A 20,504-nucleotide genomic window follows, 5' to 3' on the forward strand; every position below is an offset into this window, starting at 1 on the left:
AGTTGGGCACGAATCTCTGTGTGAATCTCATGCCACACCGGTAACACAAATTGCAAAGTCAATAAAGTAGACGTTTGACAATTGTTTTAACAGTTCGATCATTCTTTTAATGTAAATGTAGATATTAATAAAATATTCTGAATTTTTTTTCAAATGGTTGTATTATTTATCGCCGAAAATATAGGGCATTTACATTTTTATGCCCATGTAGGAAGAATTATATTGAATATGTTTTTTTTATTTTTTATTTTTATATATGTATGCCGTGCGTTTCCAACAATTATTTCAACAGCTTTTCAATCTTCGCTAGCTCTTATTAAACTGCATTCCTTTGAATTTTTCTCTCTCAAAATGCTGTACATTTTCAACGACTGCAGTGCTTCTTATTGACCCCTTAAAGGGAAGGTACACCTTAGGTAATTGTCAAAGACCAGTGTCCTCACTTGGTGTATCCCATCGTAAGCATAAAATAACAAGCCAGTGAAAATTTGAGCTAAATTGGTCATTGAAGTTGCGAGAAAATGATGAAAGAAAAACACCCTTGTTGGGCGAATTTATGTGCTTTCAGATAAGAATAAAAGACTTCTAGCTAGAAGTATTTTATTATTTTAGAGAGAAATTACCTCTTTCTCAAAAACTACGTTACTTCAGAGGGAGCCTTTTCTCACAATGTGTTATACTATCAACAGCTCTCCAATGCTCGTTACCAAGTCAGTTTTTCAGTTAATATTTGTTTTGAGTAATTACCAAACGTGTACCTTCCCTTTAAGTCTTGATGGTAACTTAAAAAAAAAAACAAAGGCCCTCCCTTTAACAAAGGAAATATTCTGAGATATAACCAGAAACCTAGCTACAGCATGCCTATACATTTATTTGGGATCAGTTGATCTCCAATCGTTGCTGGTACCAGTAAATTGTTGTATATTCCGGACACATGATTATCACCGATCCATATTAGTAACCAGCAAAAGAAAACGACTGTTTGACACGAGCGATTGTTCTCGTTTAGGTGTGGATCAAATAAATCTGGGCAAGTTTTCAAAGTTGCGCAAGGAAACAAGGTTTACATCGTCAAACGAATAATGGCCGGACGACCGCACGAATTTGGTAACTTCGAAACAGCTTAATGACAGCAAAAAAAACCGCGACTGACATAAAAAAGATATCATTCATTTTACTGTCACTGTGAAAATACGACGGCTGCGCATTGTGTTGATTGCTATTAAGTTGGTAATTGCAGACAAAAACATCAAGCGTTAATTCAAGCCAATTATTTGAGCTAATAATTGTTATAGTATATATACGTGTATTATTAATTATAAATGCACGAAATAGAATTTGCATTCCATTTGACGAGGCGCTCTAGACACGTACACACGTGTAGTATGGCCCCTTTTTACACAGCCGCACAATCCGCATCCAACAAACAGGTTACCAGCTAATTATTTTTGGAGGTGTGTCTCTCACGTGATCAATCGAAGCATCCCGATTGGCCACAGCTGATTGACCCACCGGTAAACAACAGAGGGCAAAGTGCACACAATTACAAAATTCGAGAGCAGACGAGTTGTGAAAGTCGCTAGAGATTTACAATATTTTTACACTTTTATCTCGTAAATTACAGAAAGTTGAAAACACGAGATTGTTCAAGGATGTCTGGGGGTGCTTTGCAGACTGATTTTATGACCCTGACGAGGTTTGTTCTCGAGGAACAGAGACGTTTTCCGAGCGCTACCGGTGAGCTCACCCAGTTACTCAATGCGTTACTGACCGCCATCAAAGCAGTGTCGTCGGCAGTGCGTAAAGCAGGCATCGCTAAACTGTAAGTACGTAGAGCCAAGTGGAGGTTGAGTGAATGAGTGAATCGAAATCAATCTGGAAAAAATGGGGTCAATTAATAATGACGAAATGTCTTGATGTGCTCTGCTTTATGTTTTGGGGTTCTTTAGAGCTTTGGCTTTGCTCGTATCAGATTTTTATTTTAATTTTATTATTATTTTTTTTAAATTTTATTACATATTTATTATTTTGGTTGTATAATTATCTGCTTTTATTATTGCTTTGTGTACTATATTATGTTAAATCTATATTAATGTTATTGTGTACCCCAGATATGGGGCAACAGGTCTACGGATCATAGTATATAATGCTTTTGTTGTCCCTTGCCCATCTGGGGGTATATAATATTGTCAATGTCTTTTTGTTTTGTACTCCTAGTCCTACCGTTATGGCAAATAAAATAATAATAATAATAAGTAAACAAGACTACAGTTGTATCACTGATCAGTGATCACGCAAGTTTTGTTGTTGAATTTAATATAATTTAATTATTTTAATACAAATAGTTAAATTGAATAAAAAAAATATAAAAAAATTGATAAGTTTTTTAAGAATGTTATTTAGCTGACGAATTACGAAAAAAGGAATCTAGCGCCCCAGTCACTGGGTCTAGTATAAAGCTGATATCTTTTTCCATAACCACCTTACTTCGAAGTGATTTGATTTATAATATCGAGAGCGGCAGTACTTCTAACCAAAGTTTCTATTGCCAATGTAGTTTTAACAGTGTGATTACCAAATCATGAATGTGTTCCCTCCCTTTAACATTGTAGTTTATCATATATGTACTTGTAGATATGGTATAGCAGGTAGCACCAACACTACCGGAGATGAACAGAAGAAACTTGACGTCCTAGCCAACGATCTCTTCATCAACTCACTCCGTTCTTCTTTTACAACCTGCGCTCTCATCTCAGAGGAGAACGAGACGTTGATAGAGGTCGAGGTGGAGCAGAGAGGAAAGTACGTCGTTGCGTTTGATCCGCTGGATGGATCCTCAAACATTGACTGTCTTGTCTCTATTGGGTCCATCTTTGGTATCTGGAAAATGGTAAGAAACAGTTGACAATAAAAGTTATCACCCAAACACGAGTGGAATGCGGAAAAATATAGCGCTTCTGCGTCCCATATCCAGCGAGCGCGTGTGATAACGTATTTATCTTCAAGCAAACTTGACACGTGACATAGAACACACAATACGCAGGTAGTGATATTAGCCGTGCAATATGTAGGTTTATATCACCACTCCGTTCTGCAAATCTGATTGGAGGATTAGCGCATACTTGAAGACAATATAAGTTATTCACAAGCGCGAGTGGAATACGGAAAAATATAGCGCGTCTGCGTCCCATATCCAACGAGGCCGAAGGACGAGTTTGATATGGGACGCAGGCGCACTATATTTTCTGTATTTCCACAAGCGTGCGTGTGATAACGTATTTATCTTCAAGCAAACTTGGCGCGTGACATAGAACACACAAGACGTAGGTAGTGATATTAGCCGTGCAATATAGGTTTTTATCACCACTCCATTCTGCGAATCTGGTTGGAGGATTAGTGCGTACTTGAAGATAATTTGTGATACACCCCCCCCCCCTCTATTTCGAAGAAATTCTCTTCGGGCTACCACTAGAACAAAGAAAACTTTTGGGGTAGCTATGTTCCATTGTCAGTTGAGTACCCAGCAAATTTGGCGTGTGTTAGGGCAGCCGCACACACACACAAGTGTGTAAATGCCTGCAACTCTAGACCTCCTATTGTCCCTCTTTGTTTAAACTCTTTTTTTGCAACAGCTCCCGTTGGTTTTGTACATATTTTCCATCTGTGGACCTTTCCCGAACTGTGGACCCTATTGTGTTCTTTTTTTGTATAGGTCCCCAGCTTGAATGTGAATACCTACCCACTCTTACATATGGCAGTTACTGTTTTGTTGCCATTGTTATATTATTCCCTTTTCTGAAGAAATTCTCTCTAGGGTACCACTAGGCCCCTAAAACAAAAAAACAAAATATCGTTCCTTTGGTTTAATCCTATTCTTCAGCAGGTTGGCGATGTGGGTTCTTTCCCTGCCTTCCACCTTTGTGGCCCCCGGTTTTTACCACACCTGAGATAGGGTTCTAGTGGATTGGGTTTTCAGGCCCCAACCTGATTGCACAGGTGTCCCCCCCCCACACTCCCCAATCTAGAACTGCACATTCCTATTCCTCCTGTAACTGCAATTTTGTTTAATGTGAAATAAGTGAAATAAATAAATAAATAATAAAAATAAAAATAAATAAAACTGTATTCAATATGACTGAATCTTTAAGACACAGTAACCTCAGGCTCTGATTTTACTATTTATTTTAGGAGACCAATGCTGCTCCCACGGACAAAGATGTGCTTCAATCCGGTCGTAAGATGATTGCCGCTGGTTACGCATTGTACGGAAGCGCCTGCATGGTCGTTCTTAGTGCTGGGAACAGCGTGAATGGGTTTATGCTTGATCCAGTAAGAATTGAAATTTGTAAAAGTAGAATTTGAAACGTTGCATGGTGGGGGGGGGGGGGGGGTTATAATCAGGTTTGTGGTAGCACCATGTTTAAATCTCACACACTCCCTAACCATTCCCAGTGGGTTTCAGTTTAAGTTTACTTCCAGCTCCAGCCTACACGCGAGCTAAGCCCAGCTTATCCAGTTCCTGTTTCTGCCTTCATGCACCATCAAGCCAAGCCTAACTACCAGTTATCTCCAAGGCAAATACTTATGCAGAGCCCAGCATTCTCCTGAAGATGATCAGAGCATACTTATTGAAACTTTGGGTTGTCAACAACCGGTTCTTTTCAGAACCTACACTACTCAAAAGAGATTTACACATGGTGCTATTGCAAACCTCACCTGATTAAAAAGTACCTAATGTCACAAAGAAACACCGACTTGACAAATGAAAGACAACTTTTTATAGTAATCTATGGGATTTTAGTTGTCTTGTGATCAGATATGAGCCGGCACTTCACCCCGGTTGGTTCTTCCTGCAGATGCGATGCAAATTTTGACGTCACAAATTCATTTTGACCTGCGAAACATTCCCTGCGAAAACAGCCCTGTGACGTCAAAATTTGCTTCACATTCGCAGGAAGTATGAATTGAGCTTAACTGTGATTCATAGAACCCCGACGGTAAGCCACGGCCGATAATCTGCCGTTGCATGCTTGAATCTTGGAGTCCTCAGACTTGCTGCCCAATGAGCTGGAGACAGTGGGGAAAAAAATGGTGGCAGCCTGTCCATTATGTATGCCCTATTTTGGGTAAACATGTACGTTCCCTTTAAGTTTGTTTTTATTTGTTTATTTATTTATTGGTATATATACAAACAAAATGACCAGCAGCAGCTGAAAGTGTCACTTAACAATGGTAAAAAAATGTTCTTGAAAGTTATCAGTGAAATGAGGAGAACGCAATGTGGTTTTAAAAGTAGAACAGTCTATCCTGCTTTGAAAATGTTGAATCATGTTTCATCAACTTAATAAAGACTTTGAATATTATTAATTTTATTTCAGGCTATTGGAGAGTTCATCCTGACAGAGCGTAACATCCGAATCAAACCGAGAGGAAAGATCTACAGCATCAATGAAGGCTACACGGAGCTATGGGACGAGGAAATCAAAGAATACGTCAATGCTAAGAAAACATCAACAGTAAGTTGTGTTGTTTGTGTTTAAAGCTTCGCATGGTTTGAAGGATAAGAATAAACTGTAAATAATAGAAAACTTGTGGGTTCAAACATAATATTTAATAATTATCTTTTGAGGGAGTGTTGGACCTGAAAAGAGTAGGTTTGATCTTGATGTTTCAAATATTATACTCTGCTTGTCTTCAGGAGAAAAAAAGCAGAGTACACTGTTGGAAGCATCAAGACCAAAGGCTCTTTCCAGAGCCAACAATCTCTCAAACAAGAATTGTTACGGTTGTACCCGCAAGTTTACTATTATCTATAGTTTATTCAAGTCTTTGTGTTTGTGTTTTTAAGTGCTGGGATAATGGCATCAGTCAAGTACGTTAGGAGTAGTGTGGAAATGCAAGTTAAGTTGTCCGTCACAGGACTCAGGAATCATGCGGACATTTGATTTGTCGGGTTTTCAATCTCCCTGAACCTTCAGGTTTTCTTGAATTTAAGGAACACAAGGAGAGTGTGGAGATCATGCTAGCCATTGTGTTGGTCTATACCCAATCAATCCTGAATTTTCCACACACAGACAGGATTCCCCACAATGTCAAAAGAACATTATCTCCACACTGTCCACAGAGAGAGTCTAGGTTCTTTCATTTGAAACTGTATTATTTAGATAATTGAAAAGCTTGAAAAGCAAGTTGCGTTTAGTTGAGAGGATTGTTAGAGGATTGCTTACGTGAGGTTTGCGGTAGCACCGTGTGCAGATCTCTTTTAAGTAGCTTTGGCTCTACTACCAGTTGTCAACCACCAGCTTTTTTTTCAGATCTAACACTACTCCAAAGAGGATGCTGTAGCACCATGTGTACATCTCTTTGGAGTAGTGTTAGTTCTGGAAAAAAAACAGTGGTTGATAACTCAACATTTCGATCAGTAAGCTATGATCATCTTCAGAGAAGTCTATCAAAGATGATCAGAGCATACTGACCGAAACGTTGAGTTGTCAACCACCGTCTTCATTTCAGAACCACATTACTCAAAAGAGGTTTACACATAGTGCTACCGCAAAACCTCACCTGATTATACTCCAACCATGTAAAACTACAAATCCTTTTCTAATATTCTGGCAAGTAAACGCTTGATGGATTGATGTTTCTAATGTATGATTTGAATCTTACAGGAGGGTAGAGCAGCTTATGGATCTCGCTACATTGGTTCCATGGTTGCTGATATGCATCGTACCTTGGTGTATGGAGGAATCTTCTTATACCCAGCACATAAGAAGAGTCCAAAGGGAAAGGCAAGTTTGGCAACTGACGTTTTGAGAATAATAATAATAATAATAATAATAATAATAATAATAATAATAATAATAATAATAATAATAATAATAATAATAATAATAATAATAATAATAATAATAATAATAATAATAATAATAATAATAATAATAATAATAATAATAATAATAATAATAATAATAATAATAATAATAATAATAATAATAATAATAATAATAATAATAATAATAATAATAATAATAATAACAATATTGAAGTCTTTAAAGCGCCTGTATTTACCAAACAAGGTACTCAAGGCGCTGAGTATATACAAACTTTCAGAACGATAGGTTAGTGATGAACTCTGAGACCCAATTATTTAGCACCTTATAAGGGTGTACAAGTTGCTACGGCGCATATAGCAGCCACAGCCAGGAACAGCTAGTACTTAGTGCATACAAAAAGATGGTTGCATATTTCATCTTTGAACATGTTGAAAGGGCAAGGCCATTTTCATTTGCAAAGGGCACTTCCATTGGAAGATCAAACAGTCAATGGGAAACTTTCGAAGGGTACCAAGGCAAAGACGAGGGGCGACGGAGGTAAGTCCAGGCCTTGTTGCAATGCCGATGTGCATGACAGATTGGTGGCAGGCCTGATACTTCACAGAGGCAACATAAGCAATTGCCTCTATGCCCCCCGGTCATTGCCTCGATGCTCTTGAAATGCTCCAGCAGAAATTTATAATTTCCTCATAGGGTGCCCTTTATCAAGGAGAAAATGCCTTGGTGCCCCTGCCCTTTCAAAAACCAAGCATACAGCCCTGTGGTGGTATTGTTTGGGGAATGATTGTGTATCATATTTGTTGGGCACCGGACCGGTAGACTCCCAATGGGAAGATCTACAAAGTACCTCAACGGAATGACAGATGTTAAGACATTAGGATGAGCTCATAAGGAAGGCGTGTTGTGGCCTAGCGGTGGCACGGTTGGCTTGTGCGTAAAGCGCTCGCCTCTCACCACCAAGGTGACCCCGGTTCGATTTCCGGTCGGGGCCATATGTGAGTTGAGTTGTGCGTTGGTTCTCTGCTGTGCCACGAGGGTTTTCCAGACTATCCGGTTTTCCTCCCTCAGGAAAAAATCAAACACTTTCGATCTTGGCTGTGCTCCGTGGTCATATTGGGTTGATGTGGCTGGCAGCCAAAGGCGCCCTTGCATGCCTGCTTCTCGAACACGTTGTAGCCGCGTCCTTCGCAATTCAGCTCTTAGCTGCGAGTAAGGACGATTAGCCCCCCAAATTATTATTATTATTTAAGAGTACCGGACTCAAGCTTTGATGTTCTGATTAGCAGACTGTGGGTTCGAGTCCCAGTCATGACACTTGTGTCCATAAAAGCAAGAGACTTAACCACAATGCTTCGTCCTTTGGATGGGGCATAAAGCCATTGGCCCCGTTTGTTGTGTAATGCCTCTAAAAGAACCCAGCCGTCGATTCAATTAATCTTAGGACTTAGGACAGGTTCAGTTCCGTATCCAAATACGTAGGACGAATTGAACCCATCCTAAGTTAGGACGGGTTACTCGTCCTAACTCGAGTTAGGATTAACCCTAACGTTTCGTGAAATCGAAATACTTTTTTTGTATAATTCTAACTTTATTTATTATAAATATAAGTGTATGCATTGTCTACCTAGTTTTTACTTTTTATGTCATCAAACAACATTTGTTTTGATCCAACAGTTGAGGCTTTTCTATGAGGCGAACCCCATGGCATACATCGTAGAGAAAGCTGGTGGTATGGCAACCACCGGGAAGGAAGCCATCTTGGATGTCCAGCCAACCAACATCCATCAACGTGTTCCTGTCATCATGGGCTCAACGGAAGATGTTAAAGACTTCCTGGCAGTCGTCGAGAAGCACAAGAAATAGATGTGGAGTCCCTATAGATGATGAGCTTTAGGAAAAGGTACAGCGCAAGTATTAATTTTCAGAGAGTTGCTAACCAAATTTACTTCGCACATACAGACTTTATTACTATAACTCATACATATTCATGACCGAGAGTCAAATTCTCACTGGTCCATTCAACATCACGTGCCAGGTGCTGTCTTTGCTGTTTAGCATTCTCGCACATGGCAAATAAGCATGACAAGTCGGGCAGCCCAGGCGACAGTCTACTTGTCATGCGCTACACGGTCGTGGAACTGTTCCCCGGGTGTCGTTGAATAAACTGGATGCATTTTATTTCACAGTCGTCATTTCCCCTTGCTCATAATAATAATGTTCCAGTAACTGAATAATGTATGAGATATATTAATACAAACACAACTTGGTTTACTTCGGGTGAACAGTCGATGAGCTCCCTGAGGTATTGAAAGTTGGCCAACTAGTCGATATTAGCTCCCCTCGGTATTGGAGGTTGATAAACTAGTTCCCTCAGCTTCGCCTCAGGAACCAGTTTGTCAACTTCCAAATACATACCTCGGAGAGCTAATATTGACTGTTCAGCCGCAAACCATGTTATTTTTGTATTTTAGCACATCATAGCACATACTCCATCGTAATGCCATGTAATTTAAAGCTATTCATGATTGGAAAATGACGGGATTTATTTTTTTAGAATTCAAAATCTTGATTTTTAAAAGCGTGGTGCCAAGATCATATGTCCTTTGAAATATTTATTTTAAATACTGTCATAATGTGCCGAAAACTGTTCCCCTACACTCAGTCAGTTATCATCCCACTATTGTCAAATGAAAATAAGTTTAAAATTAACATAGGTTGTTTATTTTGTTAGCAATCTCAAACTACAACTCAAAAAATCATGGGCAGAAGGATGTCCAAGGCGTTCAAGCCATTGTTAGAAATTGTCAATAATGTCACTTAATATGACTCATGTTAAAACTAAAAATGTTCCTTGAAATCCCTGAAATATTTGAATTGACCAGAATGACCAGTATTCATTTTGATAATGGACTTATCAGTTGTGTTCATTGTGTGGTTGTTTCAAAAAAGCAATATTTTATTACTAATTTTCATTAAGCTAGTTTACAAACTAGAAATTAAATCTATGTTCTTCAAACACATAGATTTTGTCTGCATCAAGTTTTATATGAAAATACATAGTTAATCTTATTTATTTTAGTATTAATAAAGAGAACATTTGACATTTAAAAATCAAAGACATAATTTCAAAAACCACTTCAACCAGTCAACCAGCCAAATATGCTCTTTGTAACTTGTGCAGTGATGCATGATGATATTTGTAACTGCTAAGCAAATCAAATTTAGTAAGCTGTACCAAGCATGGTAAAAAGAACATCAAACTTTCATCAATGTTTAGATTTCTTTTCCCGTAAAGTGAACACAATTTTGCATTCATAGAGATTCCAAGTAATTGCATCTCATCAATGCAACTTTTTTTTCGCAAAGAAATTCTTTAGATTTGGTAATCATCGTATGATTGATGAATACAACATATAAGTAAAATACATTGAGAAATAAACCCAACTATCTAGCTAGTTCTAAATATAAAATATTGCAGATAAATAATCTTTCTTCTGTGAACTAGAGAGACGTTTACTTATTGTAATTTCATACTGCTTATTACATGCTGCTTACCACAAACACAACACGTAGCTAAGCACAGTAATAATATGCTTACAAGAGTAAGGTTACCAGCCAAAATATAATGTGACATGTACAACTTGTGATTGGTATCCTGTTCATTTCTGCTAAGCAGGAAATAGTTAAGCAATATTTTCTGCTTAAAGGAACACGTTGCCTTGGATCGGGCGAGTTGGTCAAAACAAAAGCGTTTGTAACCGTTTTTTATAAAATGCATATGGTTGGAAAGATGTTTTAAAAGTAGAATACAATGATCCACACAAGTTTGCCTCGAAATTGCGTGGTTTTCGTTCTACTGTGCGAACTAACACGGTCGGCCATTTATGGGAGTCAAAATTTTGACCCCCATAAATGGCCGACGTGTTAGTCGACGAGGTAAAAGGCAAAACCACGCAATTTCGAGGCATGTTTGTGTGGATCATTGTATTCTACTTTTACAACATCTTTCTACCCATATGCATTTTATAAAAAACGGTTACAAACGCTTTTCAAAAACCAACTCGACCGATCCAAGGCAACGTGTTCCTTTAAGCAGCTCTATGAAGTTCGGCCTTGATATGTCTCAAGTTATAATGATTATAACTCCCACACAAAGAAGATGTAGAGTATTTTGTTTGGTGTGTTTGGTTTTATTTTAGTTTTATTTATAGTCAGCTGAAATTAAGTTTGACATGATGAGTTAATCAATGAAGATAGTGTTCCGTTGGCAGTACTTTTTGTCTGGAGTTTTAATTAATAAATAATTAGAAAGAAAGGTCAAAGGTGTAGCCTTGGTTTTTTTATTTTGATTGTCTAACCAGGAAATAGGGTTCACACACTTACATCAGTTTAGTTAGAAAACAAATGTGCTCTTTTCAAATTTTTGTAGTTGGGAAAAAATGGAAATAGTTAAATGCAGTTGGTCAAATAAATCAATTAGGTGTCCGACTGTTCAATGATGTGGTTTTGTTATTAATTGGTCGTTTTAGATTTGTTTGGAATTTACACAACACGAAACCAACTGATTATACTTTTTTTAATAGCAATTTTTATCATCACAGTGAAATGTTTCTGTCAGATTCCCCAAACAATGTGCAATAAGCATTTAGTTGAATTCAAAACTATCCTTTTTTAAGAGTAAATTTATTAGGGGATTCCTTTCTCGTTGTGTTTGCAACACAAGCACCAAACATCACCACAAAATAATTGCACAATCATTTTGCTAACATTGAGAATGCAAAACAAAAAACAACAACCTGCAATCCTTCTGCATGCACATCCATAAAAAACAGTAAATACATGTACTTGTTTGGTTCGAAAAATATCGAACATTTTTAAAAAATCTAACTGAAACAGTCGTCGGTGGCTGACGTATGACTTAAACAAAATGAGAAGCATTAATATATGAAACCTAATCGCCCAACTGCTGTTAAACGCTTGCTTGTCGAAAATATCATATTTCTTAAACGGAAGTGCAAGTTAAAAAAAAAAACTGTTTTCATTTTTGTATTCTTACAAAAGTGCCCCACATCACCCCCACCCTACCCCAAAAATATGAACAACAAACGACAACCTGTTATTTCATACCAGTGTTAATATTTGAGGTGAACTTTTGGAATGCTTTCCTATATTTAAATCAGCTTTGCCCTAGTTGGTATGACACTGCTCTAGAATTGCAAAGGTCGTGGGTTCGAAGCCCACTCGAGTAATATGCCTGTGATTGTTTTCACCGAACTCGGGAAAGTACTAAGTATACAGTGCTAACACACATCGGTGTATGTGGGTAAAACCAAAAATGAATATACTTTATCCCCGACGCATATTTAACGTCTATTAAAACTTTCCCTTCTTTCTGAAGTACTACAAATGTTTGAGAGAAAACAAATATCAGATTAGTTCAAAATGTTAAACTCATCTTGAAAAGATTGAGCCGGTGTGCATGAGACAGATTCAGAAATTGATATTGTCAAAACTGCTTAAAGGAACACGTTGCCTTGGATCGGACGAGTTGGTCTAAGCAAAAGCGTTTGTAACCGTTTTGAATATAGTGCATAGGGTTGGAAGAATGTCTAAAAAGTAGAATACATTAATCCACACAAGTTTGCCTCGAAATTGCGTGGTTTTCCTTCTACTGTGCGAACTAACACGAACGGCCATTTATGGGAGTCAAAATTTTGACCCCCATAAATGGCCGACGTGTTAGTCGACGAGGTAAAAGGAAAACCACGCAATTTCGAGGAATGTTTGTGTGAATCATTGTATTCTACTTTTACAACATCTTTCTACCCATATGCATTTAAAAACAAACGGTTAAAAACGCTTTTCAAAGACCAACTCGACCGATCCAAGGCAACGTGTTCCTTTAAGCACAAATTTTTGCTTAAGCAAAAAAATTCATGTTTAGTAAAATCAGATTACCGGCCAAGACTCCACTCAATTGTTATGCTAAGCAAACAACAGCTAAATACCAGTCACAAGCAATGTATATATGGCATGAAGTTTGGCCAGTAACATGTGTAAAATAAGCAAGCTATTTTCGTGCTTAAGCATTTTTTTTGCTTAAGCAGCTCTATGAAATTGGCCCCTGGCCAGATGGTTAAATAGCCCGCTAAAGCTTCTATGATTGATAAGGTTATTGCGTCACACAAATGTAATAAGTCCTCTTTATGTCAACAGTAATTTACTTTGTCTGATGGTGAATCTTTCAAGTTGATTTGTGAAGAGTATAATGACACGTTGCCATGAAGTTGGCGTTAATGAATGTCTTTTCTAGAAAAGCACATGGCGTGACTGTGCTGCACACGTACCCAGAATAATAATACTAAATCCCCTTCCCTGTGGTGACTTGGGGTGTGACTGTGTTGCAAACATACCCATAACATAACACCAAATCCCCTTCACTGCGGCGACTTGGGGTGTGACTGTGTTGCAAACATATCCACACCATGATACTACAGCCCCTTCCCTGTGGTGACTTTGGGTGTGACTGTGTTGCCATTATACCAATAACATAACACCAAATCCCCTGCCCTGTGGTGACTTGGGGTTATTCGTTTCATTCAATGGTTTATTAAAAAACTATTCAATTCGCTGCCAGCAGCAGAATTACATGAACAGTGGTGACTTGGGGTGTAACTGTGTTGCAAACATATCCAGACCATGATACGCACAGCCCCTTCCCAGTGGTGACTCTGGGTGTGACTATGTTGCAATTATACCAATAACATAACACAACAGCCCCTTCCCTGTGGTGACTTTGGGTGTGACGGTGTTGCAATTATACCAATAACATAACACCACATCCCCTTCCCTGTGGTGACTTTGGGTGTGACTGTGTTGCAATTATACCAATAACATAACACCACATCCCCTTCCCTGTGGTGACTTTGGGTGTGACTGTGTTGCAATTATACCAATAACATAACACCACATCCCCTTCCCTGTGTGGTGGCTTGGGGTGTGACTGTAATGCAAACATATCCAGACCATGACACCACAGCCCCTTCCCTGTGGTGACTTGGGGTGTGACTTTGTTTCAAACATACCAGATCATGACACCACAACCCCTTCCCAGTGTGGTGACATGTGGTGTGACTGTGTTGCAAACATATACATGTATACCCAGGACACGACAACGCTGCCATTTCCCTGTGTGCTATGTGGGGTAAGTTGAAGAGAGGCTGTGTGAGTGGATATTTATTAGGGGTAGGTTGAAAGGGGGGGGGGTCTGTTTTTTTTTTTTTTTTTTTTTGGGGGGGGGGGTAGATTGATGGGTAAACAATTCGAAGGATAGCTTGAAAGGAAGCTTCAGACAAGGGAAATGACAAAGTATAAGTTATTGGTGACCATGCGATGGGCACCTGTTATCAAACTGATGGAAAGTCGTTCAGGTATTAAACCGATACGGGGAAAAGTATAAGTACAGAGACTTTGACGGACCTTTTTGCCGAGACCAGTTTAGGCTTGGAAACATGATGCATTTATTAACCGTGACAACTTGAGAGTAAAAATGATCCGTGCGTGTGACGGGAAACTTTAGCCTGGCCTGGACGGGCGGAGCAGTTTTCCTTCCGGTTAAAGGCACAGCCGTCGATTTCACCAAACTCTTCTTAATTTCGGATTAATCTTAGGACTTAGGACGAGTTCAGTTCCGTAGCCGAAGACGTTAGGACGCATTGAACCCATCCTAAGTTAGGACGGGTTGGTTACTCGTCCTAACTAGAGATAAGATTAATCCTAGCGTTTCGTGAAATCGGCTGCTGGACACGCTATGGTAATTGTCGAAGACCAGTTTCTCACTTTAAGAAAATAATGAGTTTTTTTTACTTGAGAATGCTTATCAATGATTTTTCAACCCTACACGCCGAGTTTGAATTGTTTGATTTGGTTGATAGAGAACACAGTATCGCTCGGAAGCTTTTAAAGGTACTGGACACGTTTGGTAATTGTCAAAGACCAGTATTCCCACTTGAAGTATTCCAACATATGATTAAAATAACAAAACTTTCAAAATTTGGGCTTAATTGGTCATCGAAGTTGCAAGAAAATAGTGGCAGAAAAAACCCTGTATAGTTGCACAAATTTGTGTGCTTTCAGATGCCTGGGAAAGGCTTCAAGCATGAAGTCTTTCTCGATTTCAAACAAAATTAAGTGAGAAATGTTTCTCAAATACCACTTTACTCCAGAGGGAGTCGTTTGTTAGACTGTTTTATACTATCAACAGCTCTCGGTTGCTCGTTACTAAGTAAGTTGTTTTGCTATTTTGGCTCTAGGTACCGGGGAATCTCGTTGGTCTAGCAGGTATGAAACTGCTATAGAATCCCACCGAGTTACATGCCTGTAACTGTTTTGCACATAACTCGGGAGATACTGAGTATACAGCGCTTACACACACATCGGTGTATATGGTTAAAACCAAAAACTAATATCTTTATCCCCGATGCAAATTTAACATCTACTAACTTGGAGTAATTACCAAACGTGTCCAGTGCCTTTAAAGACACTGGACACTGGACACCTTTGGTAGTTGTCAAAGACAAGTCTTTTCATGTGGTGTATTTCAACATATGCATAAAATAACAAACCTGTGAAAATTTGAGCTCAATCGGTTGTAGAAGTTGCAAGACAATAATGGAAGAAAAAACACCATTGTCACACGAAGATGCTTGATTTCGAGACCTCAGGTTCTAATTCTTTGGTCTCGAAATCAAACTCGTTGAAAATTATTTCTTTCTCGAAAGCTACGTTACTTCAGAGGGAGCCGTTTCTCACAATGTTTTATACTACCAACAGCTCTCCATTGCTTGTTACCAAGTAATTGTTTATGCTGACAATTATTTTGAGTAATAACCAATAGTGTCCAGTGTCTTTACACGAGAACGAGGCACTTTGTGCGAGAGACCATTGGTGTATGACACTATCAAACTTGACAAGGAAACATTCACCATCTGGCGAAAGGCACAAACGCGTCAACATTCATCTCTAATGTGTCAGATATCAAATTCATTCAACAAATAATATCACTAATTAATAGACAGATGTGAGTATTTTACCAGGGCGGGTGAGAACTTAACTAAATACATATTGTGCGTCTATTGTGGAACTATAAATAAACACCAACGTAATATACACCACCATGGCATCAGTTTGTGTTAAGAAGCCACATGTACGAACGATAATTGTACGCATTCTGATTGGTCAAAAGCCACCGGTACGAAAGTATCCACACGCATTCTGATTTGTCTAAAGTGCCAGCGTTCTGTCTCTGGTGTGATCACTGCTAAGCTCCCTATTGGCTGACTCACACTGTTAGGGGCGGGGCTATAAGTAATCGTTTTTCTATATAAAGGAGCGGATGCAAGCAGTATTTACACATTCAACTGAAGACAACTCAGCAAGATTTGTACACAGTTTGCCTGCTGCCGTATTCAACGCATCACTCAACCACGATGTCTCGTCTTAGCGCCATCATCATTTGCCTCGCACTTGTCTGCAGTGTTTACGGATTCCAAAAATCCACAAGTGAGTATAACAATATTTTGTTATAGTTTTGGTTTGCGGTAACACCGTGTGTGTATCTACTTGCTAGATAGACTTCTTTTGAGAACTTGTCTTGCTTTATACTCAACTACCTGTGGAGTAGGAGTAGAAGTTCGGAATTCAGGAGATTTCCTTCTCAGTTCTGAAATGAAACGCCCTGCTTTTAACTACACCAACTCTAGTAATATTTGTGTTACTCGGTTTTTAACTGTAAATGTTTGACTTGATTAAAGCTCTATGAAACCTTGCTGCAAAATTCACGAACCCATTCATTTGTGTTTCTTAATATGTTGTCAGTTAGATACAGTTATGGCTTTATTGTAGAAATTATTGACTTCGATTATGAATTGATTTATGTTCTGTAATACCTTGCTGCCAAAATAATGGCAAACGACTCTAATATGAGTCCATTTGTTTTTCTAAAGTTTTGATACTACTTGATTTATGTTCGGTACAACACCTTGCTGCAAAATTGACGAACTATTTATTAATTTTTTTCTTCTAAATAAGTTGTCGGCAACAGTCATGGCTTTGTAGAGATTATTGACTTTCTATGATTATTCTTGACAGCAATGTCTTTAAAAATTCTTAACATAAATTCGACATTGATGAATTTATACTGTTAAAGGCACTGGATACGTTTGGTATAGGCTGTCTCAAAATATCAGCATACACTTTTACTTGGTATCGAGCAGTGGAGAGCTGTTGATGTTATAAAACGTTGTGAGAAACGACTCCCTCGGAAGTTATGTAACAGTTTTCGAGAAAGAAGTACTTTCTAACTAAAATATTTGAATCTGTGAAAGGCTTCAGGCCTGAAGACTTTCTCATGCATGCATTTGAGAGCGCTTAATGTGCAACAAGGGTGTTTTTCTTTCATATTTTCCTGCAATTTTGATGACCATCATTGAGCCTAAATTTTTACAGATTTGTTATTTTCTGCATAATTATGTTGGGATACACCAAGTGAGAAAACTGATCTTTGACAATACCATCAGGCTTCCTGAGTGCCTTTAGCAGCTCCCTGAGTGCCTTTAGCAGCTCCATGAAAATGGGCCTTATACTGTATACTATCTGAACTAACCAATGTTGAGATACACCAAGTGATAAAAAAAAAATAATAATAATAATAATAATAATAATAATAATAATAATAATAATAATAATAATAATAATAATAAATAAATAAATAAAAAAATAAAAAATAACAAATGTATATATAGTCCTAATTTAGGACTAGTCACAGGACTCTTTAGGAGTTATTAACAACTTAAGACTCGTTCTAAGTGTAGGACGACCGACTCATCCTAAAGATAAAACTGGTCTGAACTCTTTGTGAAATCCACCCAGTGACTTTAAGTGTCCTTTTTATTTTTTATTTCAGCCACTTCCTACCAACCCGGTAGTACAGTAGACCTGGACTGCGGCTCCAAGAGATTGATCGTCGACATGGCCGTCTTGTTCTTGGACGGCGAATGCGCCGGAAACGACGGAGACCTGAGATCACAGATTGCTGACTACTGCAAGGACAACGGGTCTAGTAACTCCTGTTCTTTCACCCTCGCAGACGTACTCGGATCGGAACCCGACTCTTGCATCACCGAGTTCGAGGTCGGCAAAATATGTGTTTAAGTAAGTCAATCAATTGAGGGGAATGTCGTGTAGATTCATTGATAGAATGTATACGAGCCAAAGGCGAGTACATTAGTAACGAATCTACACTTTATTGTCTATAATTATATTCTCCTCTCCGAAGCATAATTTGTAGTGCTTGCAACATTATCGAGTACCATGAATAGCTTTTAGGAAAAAAATGTTGAAAGGTCTTCTGTCGTCTTTTTGTTTTTCCTAACTTGAGGTCGCACAAAGAACAGTTAACTGGAGCGGGATTTGAACATGCGACCTCTGGATTAACTTGCCTATGGTCAGATTTCCTTTTTAATACTTGGTAATGAATAATGTTCTCTTTTTGTTCTTCTTCTGAAGGTCTTCTGAAAGCATGCCTCGATGACGTCATGAATTGCCAAGGGTGTCGTCATCATTAGCAACACTTTCGATTCATCTCATTGTCTTTTCAGCCGAATAAACCAAATCGCACCATTAAACTGCCCGATATGATAATCGACCCAACTTTGGTTATACCTAATGGGCACACTCGACAGGTCTATCCACGGTTGGGACCCTATTTCAAGATGGGCTTTAACAATAACTGTTTCTAGTGTATCAGTAGGTGGAGTCGGGATACCAAACAGCCCAAACCACGACCGTTTTGGTACATTCACACTTGGTGATTTAAATTGCGTTTTTACACATGTTTTCCTTAGCATTAGTAGTAAGCAATGGGCTCATGAACAAGCCTGAAACTCTTTCAAAATTTTAATACAATTTCTATGGCCCAATACGCTTTGTGGGTAATTTACACGCAAATGAACAAAATACACTACACACGTTTTAATGTGATGGAAAAGTTCCTTGTAAACAGAACTTTCTGTACCAAAAGAAAGCTATGCAAATTGTTGATCGTGAGTATTAAAACTTATTACAAATTTGTTAGGGCTGTAGTCTTAAATTCCGGTATTTAGAAAAAAGCTAAATCTACGCCAACCTCACCTTTCTCGTTTTCTTTCCATGTTGCTAATTCCTAAAATCAAAAACATGTGCACAATATAAAGCACACACACACAATGACCCTTTTCATAACTTTCCTTTTCATTTTGGTGTTTAAATTATTGAATCATAGAAACAAGCTATGCAAAAGGGTCATCACGTGACTGAATTGCTTGGAGGCGGGTCCCCCTTGTAAACGCATTCTTTTATGGCATATGAATTCGGTTGGTACGTTTCCCGTAATGCATCTTTAACGTGGGGGTGTTTTTCTGGTTGTGTTTGGTATCGACTATTGATGTCATGGCGTCTAATACGCTATGGAAGGTTTGAATAATATGGGTTGCTCTCTGTGAAACACACCAGTTTATGATGCACTATGGGTAACTTAAAGAAGAGGTGAGACGAAGGGGTTGCTTTTACTAAGTTATATAAATACCATTGGCTAGCTGCACCACCACTGGAAAGAGTTAAGAGTTAAGAATAAGGAATAAAGAAATGAAAGAAGTAAAGAAATGAAGTTATAAATGTGTTGATGTTGTTTATTTGTTTCTTTATGACATTGTTTTTGGATATTAAAGACTCTTGACACTATTGGTAAATGTCAATCACCAGTCCTCTTACTTGGTGTATCTCAACACATGCATTAAATGCGAGATAACTAAAATGAAAGAAAAATAATACCCTTGCCACACGAAGTTGTATGCTTCCAGATGCTTGATTTCGAGACCTCAAATTCAAATTCTGAGGTCTCGAAATCAAATTCGTAGGGAAGTTATTTCTTTTTCGAAAACTACGTCACAGAGGGAGCCATTTCTCACAATGTTTTATACTCACCCCTCCCCATTTCTTGTGCCAAGTAGGGTTTTATGCCTTTAAACTTCATTTTGTAACGTTGAGTAGTGAAGCTTCTGTGTAGAGTAGAGGTTGAATCATCAACTGACATCTTGTAATCTACATTCTGCTTTGAGAGCACTGCTACAAAAGCAAAGAATTAGGCTAAGAAAGATACTGAACCACATTCCACCCCGATCCCCGAAAGAAGTATCTTACTTTTGCGCTTACCCTATTTACAGCGATGAGTATTAAAGACAGTGGACACTATTGGTAATTGTCAAAGACTAGTCTTCACAGTTGGTGTATCTCAACATATGCTTAAAATAACAAACCTGTGAAAATTTGAGCTCAATCGGTGGTCGAAGTTGCGAGATAGTGAAAGAAAAATACCCTTGTCACATGAAGTTGTGTGCTTTCTGATGCTTGATTTCGAGACCTCAAATTCTAAACTTGAGGTCTCGAATTCAAATTCGTGGAAAATTACTTCTTTCTCGAAAACTACGTCACTTCAGAGGGAGCTGTTTCTCACAATGTTTTATACCATCGACCTCTCCCCATAACTTGTAATCAAGAAAGGTTTTATGATGATAATTATTTTGAGTAAGTACCAATAGTGTCCACTGCCTTTAAGCAATGTTCACAGTTTACTTT

General features: G+C 38.3%; 2 protein-coding genes across 2 annotated transcripts; both read left to right on the forward strand.

Moving 5' to 3' along the window:
- Positions 1-1,539: 1,539 nt before the first annotated feature.
- Positions 1,540-10,620, forward strand: LOC139942114 (fructose-1,6-bisphosphatase 1-like). The gene is made up of 6 exons (XM_071938825.1): positions 1,540-1,822; positions 2,635-2,890; positions 4,189-4,329; positions 5,379-5,516; positions 6,669-6,788; positions 8,508-10,620. The coding sequence occupies exons 1-6, from the start codon at positions 1,653-1,655 to the stop codon at positions 8,694-8,696; spliced, it is 1,014 nt and encodes a 337-aa protein (XP_071794926.1). The 5' UTR covers positions 1,540-1,652; the 3' UTR covers positions 8,697-10,620.
- A 5,638-nt stretch (positions 10,621-16,258) lies between these two features.
- On the forward strand, positions 16,259-19,536 carry LOC139941820 (uncharacterized). Its single transcript, XM_071938441.1, has 3 exons — positions 16,259-16,394; positions 17,797-18,044; positions 18,399-19,536. The coding sequence occupies exons 1-2, from the start codon at positions 16,322-16,324 to the stop codon at positions 18,042-18,044; spliced, it is 321 nt and encodes a 106-aa protein (XP_071794542.1). The 5' UTR covers positions 16,259-16,321; the 3' UTR covers positions 18,399-19,536.
- The last annotated feature ends 968 nt before the right edge of the window (positions 19,537-20,504 follow it).

Source organism: Asterias amurensis, chromosome 9, assembly GCF_032118995.1.
Source record: "Asterias amurensis chromosome 9, ASM3211899v1".
In the NCBI taxonomy this organism is placed as follows: domain Eukaryota; kingdom Metazoa; phylum Echinodermata; class Asteroidea; order Forcipulatida; family Asteriidae; genus Asterias; species Asterias amurensis.